At 34.5% G+C, this 15,272-nt stretch overlaps 1 protein-coding gene across 5 annotated transcripts in view; it reads left to right on the top strand.

Annotated features, from left to right (window-relative positions):
• LOC123309100 (spectrin beta chain) overlaps window positions 1-14,515 on the top strand; it is a 78,863-nt gene extending 64,348 nt beyond the window's left edge. The window contains exons 18-24 of one of the 5 annotated variants that reach the window (XM_044891987.1): window positions 1,518-2,213; window positions 5,743-5,923; window positions 8,213-8,320; window positions 10,114-10,254; window positions 12,411-12,681; window positions 12,738-12,920; window positions 13,851-14,515. In XM_044891987.1, the coding sequence (XP_044747922.1) occupies window positions 1,518-2,213; window positions 5,743-5,923; window positions 8,213-8,320; window positions 10,114-10,254; window positions 12,411-12,681; window positions 12,738-12,920; window positions 13,851-13,854 (1,584 nt within the window). In that variant the 3' untranslated portion in view covers window positions 13,855-14,515. Of the gene's footprint in view, window positions 1-1,517; window positions 2,214-5,742; window positions 5,924-6,221; window positions 6,270-8,212; window positions 8,321-10,113; window positions 10,255-12,410; window positions 12,682-12,737; window positions 12,921-13,850 lie in introns of all 5 variants that reach the window. The other 4 variants (XM_044891990.1, XM_044891991.1, XM_044891993.1 and 1 more) reach the window with 4 other exon arrangements.
• Window positions 14,516-15,272: the final 757 nt, after the last annotated feature.

Raw genomic sequence — 15,272 nt, 5'->3', positions numbered from 1 at the left:
GGTAGAAAAAGAATTTTGCTCACCCTGTACATTGAATATGGTATACCATATTCCAGGGTATCCCATTTTGGGCACTTTTGCGGGATATCTTCTCCCTTATCTTCAAAGATAGGGGATTTAGGTTTTCGCAATTTTCCGCTTGTTCAAAGATAACTGAGATACAAGGGGGGCCTGAAAAGTGATAATATTCAATTCCACCCTGTATCTCGAAAACGAATAGAGCTATCAAAATTCTGCTTACCCCATTTTTGATGTAATAAAATAGTAGCTCATTGCAAGCTCTACTTTGAATATTATCTAAGGGAGATACCCCACAAAAATAACTTGTATAGGGTGGGCATATTTCGATGTTTTAGCACTACAGCTTTTAAACCAGTGAAGATAATTGGAAAAATGGCGATTTCGAAATAAATCGATATCTCCGCTAACACTGATGATAGAGCTCTGAAATTGAATTATACAGGCACTTTTTAAGTAGAATTCAGTGGTGTGCTTGCCTTTTTAGCAGGATTTTCAATTACGAAACTATGACCAAAAGTTATGGTTTTTTAAATGGAAACACCAGATTTCTGTGCAATTTTCTGAAAGCTTAATTTTTACTGATTTCAAAAATATATAACATCATATGGTTTGTATCAATATAAACAATAGAAAATGGTCAGAAACCTTTTTATCTCAATATTTCTATGGTTTCAATTTTTGACGAGCACAGAAAAATAGAGCTTCCTATAACAAGAGCAGTCTCCTTCCGGCAATGTCATTCTTTCTATGCTTCTTACCAATTTCCACAAAATTTGAATCTTGGAGATATTGAGTAAGAAGCATAGTAATGAAAGAACTAATAGAAGGAGACTGTGGTAATCATAAGATGCTACATTTTTCTATACTCATCAAAAGTTCAAACCATATGATGTTATATATATGTCTGGAATCAGTAAAAATTAAGCTTTCAAAAAATCGCACAAAAATCTAATGTTCCCATTTAAAAAAACAACAACTTTGATTCATAGCTTAGTAATTTCAATTACTACTAGCTATCCTGCTAAAAAGGCAAGCACGCCACTGGATTCTTCTTAAAAGAGTGCCTGTATAATGTTTCAATTTCAGAGCTCCATCATCAGTATTAGCGGAGATATAAATTTATTTCGAAATCTCCATTTTTCCAATTTTCGCTTATAACTCTAAAACAAAAGAAGGTGGATTAAAATGAATACTACTCTTGTTAGTTTCTCAGAAAAAGAGAACGAGAATGGGGTATCAGATTTTGTCTATCTCCACTGGTTTAAAAGCTGCAGTGCATTGAAACTTGCCCACCCTGTACATCCTCATTGCCTGAGATCAATCAATACCAATTCATCCTGATACATAAGAATAAAATTGCAAGGAAGAATTGCATAAATAACTTAGATCATCTTCTTCACCATTTTCTTTTGGTAATTTCAATATGATATGAAAATACTGTTGGAAAAACTGCACATTTCTCTGCTTCCTTTCTCTCACCTTGCCTGTGTTTGTAGTTAGAAAAATGTGATGACTGCCTAAAACGTGGGATGGAATCATTGCATGAACCCGATCTGTTGCGTCATTGTGATTTCGCACCCATCTATCCGACCTACGACATCCCAAAACCCGTCCATTTCCGCGACTTGAAACCACCCTACGTCGCAGAACTGATCAGAAATTTGGTCAAGAGTCGCGACGAATTCTACAGCACTAAAATCAGGTGTCGGAGACGGTTCAGCATAAGAAAAGGAACGATAAAATACTACCCCGATTACAGCGAGACGCCCAACGTACAAATAAGTTTCCTGCATCATAAAAATATCAGAAAACATCGGGCCGATAAGTTTTTCGAGGATAAGATAAAAAATATAGATCTCCGGAAGAACATCGAGACGCCGCTGAAAAATTTCAACCGTTCCTTCTCGATGCACGAGCTCGAGTGGTTTCCTAATTTGCGGGAGGAGTGTTTTCAACCGGCCGTAGTGCCGAAGAGACGGGTGTCGTTCTTGGGTCAGGACGATAAGTTCGCGACTCGAGATTTCCTATTGGCCGAGAAACGTTCGAATTTAATGGAAAACGGGAATGGAAATGATTTTAACGTAAAGTTGAACAACGCCGACAACGGTAGGGTGGTTTTGAGGAGGGGAAAGATGAAAATGGGCGTTGGGATGAAACGTATGTCTCTTCCGTTAATGTCGAAATCGAATTCGGTAAGTTGGAGAGCTTCTTTGCATGGTAATCGATTAACCCCCGCTTGATTACTAACATATTATTCGAATAGTCGTCATGTATATTGTTGTATAGTATAGTATAGTTTCATGAATTTCTTGCATTTTCACCCCGCACTTTATCAAGGTAATTTTTCCGTGTTTTTTTTTTTTTATTTTAATTAGATCCGATATGGGTAAGTGAACCCTATGTATGTCACTTATGGTAAGCTTATGCAAAGTTACTAAGGCTTGTTTGCACCAATACCCCTCAAAAGGAGTACTTAAATAAGCGTCGTTTAAAGTTAATGGGTGCTTAATTTCATTCCAGTTGCACGACTATGGCTTAACAGAATCTTAAGTCCTTAAGTTTTTATATCTAGTGATATTTCAGTTTTTTATTCTGGTGCAACTTCATCCTAGTCCAATAAAGCCATTTCATTGGTTGGCCGGTTGCCGATGATCGTTGTCATTTCATTAACCTAACTTTATTATCGTGTCAGTCAGTTTCAAGTAAATAATTATATTATTATCAAAGAGTAACAACTTTTTGTTGTTGAATTAGTATTATTATTGATAATGATAAGGATTGTCAAATAAAGGGTACCTAAGTTTATATAAGTACAACACTTTCTTTGTAAGGTCTTGTGTGAATTTGTTTTATTAATGTTGAAGAGGAACGAGAAGAAAATGTCCTTTTTGTCCTTGTCAGTACAAATTCGGTGAATGATTGCCAAGCAGGTGGTGGTAATCTACAAAGGGCACTCAGAAAAAAAGAGTTTGTTACTAACAAATCAGTAATTAATTCAATCAATTTTCAAAATCCATCAAAAATAGGAAGTTCTGCAGCCAGTTTAACAAATTATTTTAGATTGGAATCCCGCCCTCAAATATTTAAGTGGTCATTACAGGAGCACTTAAATTTAAGGTTAGCTATAGCCATTTATGTGTCAGTTAACAAAGTAATTTAAGTTCAGGCTTCATTTTAAGAACTAAGACCCGTTTGCACCATACGCACTTAGTGTTAAGTGCCCCTTGAACCCCTTAACTTAAATTACGTTGCACCAACTGTTAAGTGACATTTAAATGGCTAAAGCTAGCCTTAAATTTAAGCTCTCCTGTAATGACCACTTAGGTATTTAAGGGCGGGATTCTAATCTAAAATAATTTGTTGAACTGGCTGCAGAACTTCCCATTTTTGTTGGATTTTGAAAATTGAATGAATTCATTACTAAATACCAAGCCTTCTCTTTTGCCTTCATTGTTATGCCATCAGTATTTTTTAATTTTCAATTTGGTGTCACAAATCATACTATAGTTAGCAACAAACTCTTCTTCTGTTGAGAAGTTGAGTGCCCTTCGTAAATTACCACCACTTGCTTGGCAATCATTCACCGTATTCGTACTTACAAGGGCAATAAGGACATTTTCTTCACGTTCCTCTTCAACATTATTAAAACAAATTCACACAAGACCTTACAAAGAAAGTGTTGTACTTATATAAACTTAGGTACCTTTTATTTGACAATCATTATCAATATTAATGCTAATTCAACAACAAAAAGTTGTTACTCTTTGATAATATTATAATAATATCCTTGACACTGACTGACAGGACAATAAAGTTAGGTTAATGAAATGACAACGACCATCGGCAACCGGCCAACCTATAAAAAGACTTTATTGGGCTAGGATGAAGTTGCACCAAAATAAAAAACTGAAATATCACTAGATATAAAAACTTAAGGGCCCATTACTTAAGATTCTGTTAAGCCACTGTCATGCAACTGGGAATAAAATTAAGTGTCCATTAACTTTAAACCAGGCTTAGTTAAGTACTCCTTTTAAGGGGGATTGGTGCAAACGGGCCTAAGTGTGTTTGGTGCAAACAGGTCTAAGAATCTTAGAAAGGAACCAATGTTATGGACAAATGGTGATCTCGGCCTTAGTTCTTAGTAACTCTACATAAACTCACCGTTAGTTGCTGTCCTGAACGGAAAGTAACACCATTTCTTATTTTGAACTCTTTTCGAAATAATTAGAAATCTGAAAGTAGAGCAGAGATATCTTGATTCGTTATCGAGTTACAGGGCGTTTCAGAAAAATTACTATTTCAAGTATTTCGCTATTTCTTTTTTTATGTTTTTCAGTAATTTTTTCGTTTTTTGTGATACTCGTAAGGTAGCATAGAAGTTAATTACCATTTCAGAGATATAGAGAAGAGTCTGTGTTTTTAAATGGGACACTGATAACTACGATATGCTTTCTGATATCTAAATATTTTGAAAAAAGAGATCGAAGATTCTTGAAAATTTGCCCTCTAAGTCTTATAGTTCTCGAGATTTTGAGTTATAAAAAAAAATTAGATTTTGACGATTTCGAAAAGTTCTCATAACTTTTTTGTCTTCGAAGTTACAGATCTCTAACTTGAACCTTCTACAGACAAAAGTTTTTTTTTCCAATTCAAAAATAACATATTCAATAAAAGTTTACATTTCGAAAAACGAAAGTTCGCCTAATGATTCGAAATGAAAAAATATTTTTAGCTCGTCACTGGATTCTTCGTAAAGTGCCTGTAGGAGGTTCAAGTTTCAGATCTGTAACTTCAAAAGCAAAAAGTTATGATAACTTTTCGAGATCGTCAAAATCTCAATTTTTTTTTAACTCAAAATCTGGAATTGATTGGCCGGTAATGTTTTCAGATTTGGATTAGTCAAGAAAAAAGTAGATTCTAGCTGCTATAATTCTCGAGATCCTCTCAATAGACAACGAATTTTGCCCACCCTATACATATTTCAAAAGGAAATTGGGTTTTTCTAAAGAGAAAACTCAAATTGATTCAATATCAGAGTCCATAGTTTTCCAGATGATTTTTCACTATAAAAGATTTTCCAAATGTTGTCCATTATTTTGTAGACCTACAAAACTATATCCTTTTTTTGAATTCACGTTTTAGAAAACTTAACTCGAATTTCTCGACATGTTATGTGTATTATTACTTTCGATTCTTCTGCACCAAAGTACCCAATGACTATATATTTTCATCTAGGCCTAATCTAAAAAAAAATTATAAAGAAAAAACTGGTTCTTCTAATATCTAGAATCTACTGTTGAAATATATGACTACCTCTTTATATTGCTAGAGGTGATATGGTGATAAAAGCACCGACCAGACTACCTATGAAAACTAGTCTAGAAACTAGCATACCTTGATATGGTGACTGACGTCATAGGTTTTTAAGGGACCTCCAAAGTCGAAACCTCATGCTTAGATGTGTCGATAATCTTACTCATCAATTATGCAATTTTTTTTAACTCGCCGCTGGGTTTAAAGAAATGATAAGAAATCTGAAGTCGATAAGTGAATATATGCATTTTCAACCCAGATTCTATATTTTCAAATGAATAAAAAATCAGTTTGATCCTTGGCCTTCTGTTTGGAGGTATTGCATGCTCTTTCATAACAGTGCCTTCTCGCTTTTCGAAAAATATTCAGTATCATCGAGTTATAAACATTCCGTTGTAATTTCAGTTCGAATTGAGAGAAATGAAGAGGAAACAGGAAGCCCAGGAAAAAGCGGAAGCCGAAGAAAGGGCAAGAAGAGAAGCCGAAGAGGCAGAAAGAAGAGCACAGAGGATGGCTGAAGAGGCCGCTGCGGCGGCGGCCGCAGACAGGCCGGATGCTGGTCCATCTGCCACTGAAGAAAAGACAGGTAAGAGAAGAACAAGCCCATTTCTTGCCGTTAATTTATTCAATATTATGGCGATCACAAAGGTTGCCACCCGTTTTATAGGAAGGCCCAATTATAATCATTATTTTACATAAATTTTTCTTGATGAAAATTCCTTAAAAGAATGGCCAACCTTTGCGATCGACTTTCGTCGAAAATTATTCACTCTAGCATATCAATCAATATTTTTCACGTCACAAAGTTGAGAATATTCTGTTATTTGCCTACTTGTTACCTACACTTCGCAATTTAACCCCACTTTTAAACCCCTTCAATGCAGCGGGAAGTCAGAGGACTTCTTCTTTGAAAGCTAGTTCACCCGGTGAAGGTAACTTCACGTTGATATTTGATTTAGTTCAAGTGTCACAGAAAATACTAGTTATTTTAAAAAAGAATGAAGATATATCGATGGAGTAAAAAAATTGAGGCAACTTGTCTTATTATATTTTGTATTCGACCTGTGAGTAGTAGTGTGGGTCAAAAAACTGTAAGCTAAACCGTTTTGTCTCAATAAATATTTTAAATCTTGTCTTTTCGTTCGAAGTATTTTGACATTGTCGTGTTATTTTCTGTTACACTTGAACTATTCTTCCACATGTTGAATGATTTCTTATTTATCCACTGATGATGGTGATGGTTTCTACTGCTTATAAATCTGTCTACTATTCTTATATCTAACAGAGACATCTACTACCAGAAAAATTTACCTCTCACACTATGAAATAAACTTAGTCACTTCATTAATGTTACACAGTAATTTTACTTTTTCTTCGCCTAATGTAAAAACAGCACTATCACTAAAGCAGGTAAGTATTCATCTCTAATGTATTGCTTGCTTCTCGGCGTCTAACCTTGGTGTTCTTTATTTGGTGTGACTGATTATGAGTTTTGTTTGTGGATATGTACACTTAGAGGGTGATTCATTAAGGGCGGCGGCCGGAATGTCCTATAACGTATGTCCTATAACTTCTTATTCCAAACAGAGGAATTTTAAATAAAACACTACCTTCCTTAAACGTAACACAAAATTGCTCCGTTCGAAGGGCATCCAACATAGATTCTAGAAATATCTTTTTTTGTTCCGAAGGTATCGACATTTTGTCAAGTTTGGTCGCCACCCCTAAAGAATCACCTTGTTGGGATTTTGCTTTTTTTATTTCGAATAAATTAAGTTCTTTTGGTGTTGGGTGATATCAATGAGAGTTATTTCATAATATTGTGACTATTTTCGTCTCCAGGACCTTGATTTTTTTGTGAGAAAGGCATAAGCAAACTATGAATAATAAGTGAGATACTCAGCTTCCTTAATCAAACTTTCCATGAATATTGGTTCCCATGAAGGTTGAAATAAAAATCTCAACGAATTGGATTATATTATGGTCTCATTTTATTTAGTCTGCTTTTTATGTTATGTTTTGTATCAAGTTTATCCTGGACGGTTTGTTTCAAAATATTATGCAAAATGTCCTCGAAATATTGTTTAATTGAATATGGCCAAATTTCAATTATTTTGTGTCCTTTTTTCTCGAATTTTCCGTAACGTTCTGATATTTTTTCTACGCTGCACCTCGTTGTTTTTTCATTTTATTAAGTTTCTTTCCAACTGTTTAACACTGATCAAATAAGAGTTAAGGTTTCAAAAGTTTCGAAACTCTTGAAGTCCTAAAATAAACCTTCTGGAGTTTTCTTTATCGGTCGGAACAATATAAACTTATCAGAAGAAAGAATTTTAAATTGCTTAAAATGATATTATAGGAGATAATATATCTCTGTGGTTGATATGCAATTCAGATCAGATGGAAATATCTTTTAGTGCTCGTTATAATTTTTTTTTTATATTTGGGAGATACTATGTTACGATTGCAAACCAATTATCGCCATATGTTTGGAAGATTTAGTCCCAGAAATGATAGAATTTATACAAAAAACTGTGCAAATAGTCGAACCATATCAAAGATTTACAATATGCGTAATGTACTTTTGAGTAATAATTTAGGGATAGATGGTCTATCAAAACATATATTTTTTTACAATACGGTTGTCATATTTGTGGGTCAGGATACGATACACCAGATCCATTAATATGGCACGGTACTTAAATCGACCAAAAATTGCTCTTTCGCTGTTTATATTCCATCAGAACTAGCACACAATGTTTTTGAAAGTTTAAATTTGCAAAGACAATGTTCGGGACATGTTGCATGATTTTCTGGTACGATTTATTTGTTAGCATGAGTTCTAATGCATGAGCATGTCTGTCTGTATGTATAGTGCATGGAGCCCAGCACCTAGAAGCAACGCGTAGTAGTCCGAGGACCCCAAAAATACAAACCCCTGAGCCTAGTAGTATTGCTAGTAAGGTCCAAAAATCTAGTCCTGGTAAGTAACATGGACAATGTTCAGTATTCTCAGAAAAACATGGCAATCTAAACATTTTTGTTCATTTCAAGGTTATTTACGATTTTATTTTATTCCAAATTTCAACTCAATAATTTATGAAAAAGGTACTTAGTGTGAAAGTTACCAAGTAATAAACTATCACACTGAGTACATTAGCTCTTCATTTATCTTATCTAGTGTGCACAACCTATCTTTGTCCTTTTTCCGTGTCTTTGGTTGGGTTGGTGAAGGAAAATACAGAGTGTATTTCACTTTTTCAAAAGAACAGAAGGTAGAACTTGTCAAAATAAAGCTTTTCACCAAAAGATCGCGTATAAAAACATTCAATAGTACAAAGTTGAAAAAAAAATACAAATGATACTACCCTAAATCATCTGTTATCTGAGGTATCGCAAAGCAATGGGAAAAAAACTCATCTCGTGATGACTGACTCAACCATATGGTTTCGTTTACTATTTTGGACCGTTCGATTTTTACATGGGAATGAAAATGGAAACTGAGGATTGCCGAATTTTTCTCATTATTTAGTAACTTTAATAATTTTATGAAATGGCTTATTTCTATACTGATAGAAAAATACTTAGAACACAAGTATAAAAATATAGAATATTAGTTCACAATCTAACCAATAAAATTCATCTAAATTAATCAAAAATTTTTTCATAATGGTCATTAAAAGTTTATCCTTTCACAGCCCTGTACTTGAAGTTCAATGAAATGGACAATTTTTGGTGAAATGATTTTAACCTTCTGTCAAAAAAAGCCTCATGTTTGAAAACACCCTGTATACGTGTGACTACGTAAAGTAATACAATTCAATGTTCGAGGAATCGAGGCCTTTGGAAAACTTCAAATAATACAATACACACATATTATAAATAAAATAATAATAATCAATCTCTCTTTCGAATCGATTGTGAATAACAAAAGTCATCACTCTAAACTAAATGAAATTTTGTTAAAAAAGTTATAATGTTCTTAGATCTTACATTGTTGTGAAGAATAATGTGATCTTGATAATGATGACAGTTCAATGTAACGGTCAAAATCGTAGTAGCAAGCTTGTTATCGTGCAGGATGCCGTCGTAGCGACCATTGCATCTAGGAAGAGTAGATGTTTCGGTCCTATTTTCCCTCTTCAGAACAACACAACTCCCACTTCGATGGAAAACGATTAGATTTGACGGACGCTTAAATTCTGGTAGGGACTGTATATTATTGAGTTTCCTTCTGAATGGTGCTGAACTACTTAATACCTCACAGCCTCTACTAATATTTTATAAGTCTGCCAATATTGAGCGTTTTATATCGGAGTAAGAGTTGTGTTCAAATATGACCGAAACCATGTTCAGCATCTACTCTTCTTTGATGGGATAGTCTTTCAGAAGGGATCCTGGAAGATGATAAGTTGACTAGTTTGATTGATATCGATGTGTGCTTCTGAATTAATTTTATTTTTGTATTCGGCAACTAAAAAGTATGAACCTACATAAAAGGATGTTATCCTTTAGTTTTCAGATATCTTTTTCTTACCTTAAATACTACACAATTATCACTGTGATAACATTTTTCCACCATTTGATTGCTCAGGAAATCAAGTATGTAAATTCGATTTTCTGATGGTTTTTTGATCCCCCTTTTTTCTAAATATAATATACGTAGAAAATAGATTGCCATGTTTTTTCTGTATCGTCTCCCATTTCGATTGAGCTTTTGCACGAAAATGTTGTGAGTCTTTATTGCTGCTTTATTTGCGCTCGTATATTTCGAAGCACCAAGATCCGAAGAGAAACCGACAAAACGCAAGGACCGCTCAAGAAGCAAGTCCCCCTTCCGCAGTTTCAGATGGAAGAAGGGTTCTTCTAAGAGCTCGGGGGCAGTAAGTGACGACGAAGCTGCCACTACCACACCAGGTATATTTTTATCACATTTTTAAATGTAACAAATGTCCGGCGGCATTAGAGTAGACACTTTGTGTGTGCGAAGAACAAGGTCTTTCGTTTGAATCAAAAATATTACGGGTATTTCCGGTAAAACCGGAAGTACAGTGAACACAAAATCTGTATACGGCGTCAGATGTTTTATGCGTCATGCCTGCAAAGTTTCATGAATATTGTCCTTTTTGAAGGTATTCACTTGGTTCCATATTTTATTCCATCCCTGTATTCATACCGGGTCTCTATAAATGATTGTTACAACGCATGGGCTTCAATTTCGAAAGTCTATGATATGTAAACCCGCAGTTACAAGCAACGCAGAGTTATTCAGAGTCAACTGCGATATTGCAATCATTTATGAAGATCCTGTATAATGGTATATATGAAATCGCATACCTATGAAACGACCTACTTGCAACGTTGCATATCCTGTAGACAGATGGCTATTGTTCTACTGAGAAAGATAGCTCAATTTGGAGTGCCAATTTATCAGGAAAAAAATATTTTTTCCATAAAATACTTTCCTAGCAGTGCAGTTGATTTATAAGCAGTATTCTAACCGTCACCTACATAAATACCATTTTTTTGTGACACACATTTGTTTATGCATGAATAGAATTCTCAAACCTCATTCCTAAATTCCACTTAATTATATAAAAAAATTAAAAGAAAAATTTTATTTCAATAAATTCAAATGAAAGTTCAATTTCCCCAAATTTATTCAAGAAGAACAATTGTTTCGCTAACTTTATATTTTACAAGATTGACATACATATTCACCAGAACATCGATGCTTTAAAATATACACAGTGAGTCGTTGACTTGTTTCATATATTTATTGTAGATTCTTGAGATCAAACAAATTTTTTCCCTAATCATTTTTTCCGATTCGGCTTGGATGAAAATAAACAGTCATTTTAAAGTTTTCGTAACGGATGACGGGCTCAATCTATGACACTACTCATCTGTGGATCTTTTAAACATAGTTGCATTCAGCCAAAGTACCCAATTTTCCGAATTTCACAGATATTTTCTATTTTTGAATATCAAATTTCTCGTTTTAACACCCCTCTCTGTATCAACAATTTGTCCACAAAATTTAAAAAGGCAACCACCTCAAATCAACTTATAAAAGTTATTTAGAGCCACTCAATTTAAAGGTCTTCAATTCATTAAAAACAGAAACTGAAGAAAGCTTTGAATTGAAAGTACTTCAAAATTGATTGTAAAACTGGCTGCTATTGTCTTTACCTATTTAATCTTTCTCACATTATCGATATCCTGTAAAATTTCAATAGGGAATACTCCTTCTGACGAAAATGATGTATTTTTTATTAAATATCTTTGAAACGTCACATTTTGAAATAACTATTTCAACCGTTTCCCAAAAAATTATTTTAAGCACTTAAAAATGAAAAATAAAAATGGGTATTTAAAATTTAAAGCGTTTCATGTGGATTGCACAAGTTGGCAACATCGACTGAAATATGCCTTGATAATAAAGGACAACAAGTACATTATCTTGATGAGATAGACAAAGATGGCTGTCTATGAAGTTGCGACGAACGAGGAAGGTCGTAAAATTTTATGGGATTTTTATGGCCGGTTGCAGTTGAAGCTCGCCTGTAAGTAGGCGCCTGTAGATCAACAGCTGTTATTTTATAAACAAGCTGATCGGACATTGTTCTTTTCATTGTCTTGTATGCGTTGTTGCCAAATCGTAAACTCCGCACAAAGCGATTTAAATTTTAAAACCCCATATTCGAAGGATGATTTTGAATAGTTTCCGCGGTGAATTTTAAAAATTCATGAATGAAACTCATAATTATTCAGTTTAAACTTGCATATGCTGTGATAACCCAAATTGAGGAGAATTCCCCGTTGAAATTTGCCAGAAGAATTTGACTATGTGATTCTCATTACAACAATTATAATGACTCCTACTCGTATTGTGATATTGAAATAATAGAATCTTCAGGTAGAAAGTAAGTTTTTTTATCCGAAAAACCTATTGTTATTAAGAAGAAACTTTGGGGGAATTGAATATTTTCTTTTACTGAATTTAAAATAAATTTCGATCAAGTAAAGATCGTCCGAATCATGTATTCGATTTTAATTGACCATTCCTCCAGAACGTGGCAGTCCTACAGACGACGACAATGTGGAAGGTAGTCTTGTACGTAAACACGAATGGGAAAATACCACAACCAAGGCCTCCAACAGGTCTTGGGACAAAGTGTATGTGATGCTTCGAGGCATACAACTAACCTTCTACAGAGACGCCAAGACAGCTCACTCTTCAGCTGACCAGACCTTCAAGGGAGAAGCTCCTTTATCCTTGCATAATGCCAAGGCTAGCCGAGCGGACGACTACAAGAAGAAGAAACATGTATTCCGATTGAAGTAAGTTGAATCGTTGTTCAAAGTACTTTGCCGAGTTCTACTTATAATTGTTTCAGGCTAGAAAGTGGAGCTGAATTCTTATTCCACGCACAGAACGATACGGAAATGAATATGTGGATATCGAAGATCAACAGCAGAGCGGAAGCGGATTCCGCGGGCCCTTCGCGCTCTCAAACATTGCCGGCTTCTGCTCAAAAAGAGGATTCCAAAAGACGCAGCTTCTTCACTCTCAAGAAAACGTGAGTAAAATATGCGAATGTGGAAAAAATGGGGTTTTTCAAACGGATGGTTTTGATTACGCATTTTGCGCCGAAACGACCAATCAATTTGGATATTTCAAATTAATTTATTTGAAATTTTGAAATTGACGTCATCGATAGATATTTTTATTGCTATTCTCGAACTTTATCAAGTTATACATGCGTACCAAATATCAAATTCTTTATTCTTTGTCTTTCTGCAAATTGATAGCAAGCAGGCAATCTTTTGTAAAGGAGTATATTACATTTTCATAACGTTAAGATGATTCAAACACATTTTTGGGTTGTCTGGAATTGTAGATAAAGATAATTAACTCAAAGACCTTTTTGAAGATTTTTGAGAAGGTCGAATTTGCGACTTCTCTACGCAAAAATGAGTCTTGGCAGAGAACCCTTTCAGATAAACTATTCGAGAATACCCTCTGAAAATTTCATGGACCTCAGTGAAGCCATTTCGTCTTGACGAATTTTTAAGTGACATCATCTTTTTCGGAAATTTTCCAAGGTCACATTTCGACACGCCTATATCTCCCAGAAAAATCTTCGTAGATCTAAGTATGATACATATTCTGAAAGAGCAACTCTTCTAGTGATAAATCTCGAAATTTTATCGGTGTCGCTACAACTGTTCTGTTGTGACGAAGATTTAAATGACCCCATCTTTTTGGAAATTTTTTTCAAAATCAATTTTCGACACGCGTATCTCCCAGAAAAATCATCGCAGTTCTGAATATGATACATATTCTTTTAGTGATAATTCTCGAAATTTCATCGAAAACTCACGAATGTTGCGCCAATAGTAAAGTATTAGATACCCAGCATAAACCAAAATGCCGCCATTGAAAAACTTCATGTTGTCTTATATTTTTTTGTGAACTGTTATACTTATTATCTCTTTTTAATTTTCAGGTAAATCCCGCTCTATTCCATTGATATTCTTACCTCTTAGCTTTACCTGATCAGACTGAGCGGAAAATCAGTCCCTTTCACATATAATTTCAGACTTAGCCTATATTCTTTTCTACTGTAGAATGCACAGATTAGGAAAAACTTCTGATGAAGAAATCAAATGAAAAGAGTTGAATTTTAAATAGTCCTGACTATCGAGTAAAATTTTGACTGGAGCACAAAAAAAATGTTGTACTAAAATATTACATGATGACGTAATTTTTAGGTTGTTACAAAAGTGTATATCAATAATTGAGGGACATATTTCGCATTCAGATTTTTGAGTTCAACTCTGCGAAACTTTTAGCAGAATTCTTTGAAGGGAACGTTTTCAACATATTAGTCCTTCAACCCCCTTGTATTTTCTGATAAGAATAATTGATTAAAATTGTATGTAAATCAGTATATTTGCAAATTGTTCAGCCGCTGTGTTCGTTTAATTTTTTTTTGTTTTGTTGCAATAAATAATTCTATTTCAAAAATAGCTTGGCTTATCGAAGATAAGGATGGAGTCTTTATATATATATTTATATTATTTGTAATAATTTTGAAAGTTTAGTAATATATTTTACATAAAAAATGTGTGCTTTTAAGAATAAAGTTATAAATAAATATTGTTTTTAGTATGTTCATTATTTCTTTTCTCCCTTGATAAACTGATTTTTTTCTGCGGAAATCAGGCATTTCAAAAACAAGTTTCTTGATGACTTTGTAACGTGGTTACCTCGGAGAAAACTTATCTCGAGCGCCAGCTATTCTTTTCACTAGGAGGAATAGCAAACCTACCAGAGTAGCTGGAGTCGGAGACAGAGTTCGTTGTTATCTAGGGTGGTAGCGATAACGAAGTAGTCAAAATCAAATTATGTACCAGTTTATTCACACCTTCGGAAACTGATTATAAAAACAACGGAAATATGTGTAGGTATAAAATATTAGCGAATCGATCAGCAAAAATACATTCTGGAAATTCTATCCGATCACGAGCACTTTGTAAAGCTTATACCGGGTACAGTGAAAATCTAAGGTTGTTCAATAAAATGCGCCAACCAGAACTGACGGAATGGATACTAAGGATGACCTCGCGAAGCGAAATGACTTGCTATACGGTATCGGGTTGTAATTAATTGTATTTCTCCAATGAAAAGAAACACAACCAGGGCGGATCTATTCGAGACCTTTCTTCGCTACCCCAAGGGCTAACGCTCCATGACTGATAGCGAAAAAAGGATTATTTTGAGCGCAATTACGGGATTTCACTGACGACGAGCGGTATCTCTTATTCTCTACCCCAAGGGCTTACGCACCATGACTGATAGAAAAGAAGAGATTTCGATTTCAACACTTATGACGCGGAACGCGAACAGGGGGGGTTGACAAGACTTT

Source organism: Coccinella septempunctata, chromosome 3 (assembly GCF_907165205.1).
Source record: "Coccinella septempunctata chromosome 3, icCocSept1.1, whole genome shotgun sequence".
In the NCBI taxonomy this organism is placed as follows: Eukaryota; Metazoa; Arthropoda; class Insecta; order Coleoptera; family Coccinellidae; genus Coccinella; species Coccinella septempunctata.
This window is presented reverse-complemented; position numbering and strand designations above follow the sequence as displayed.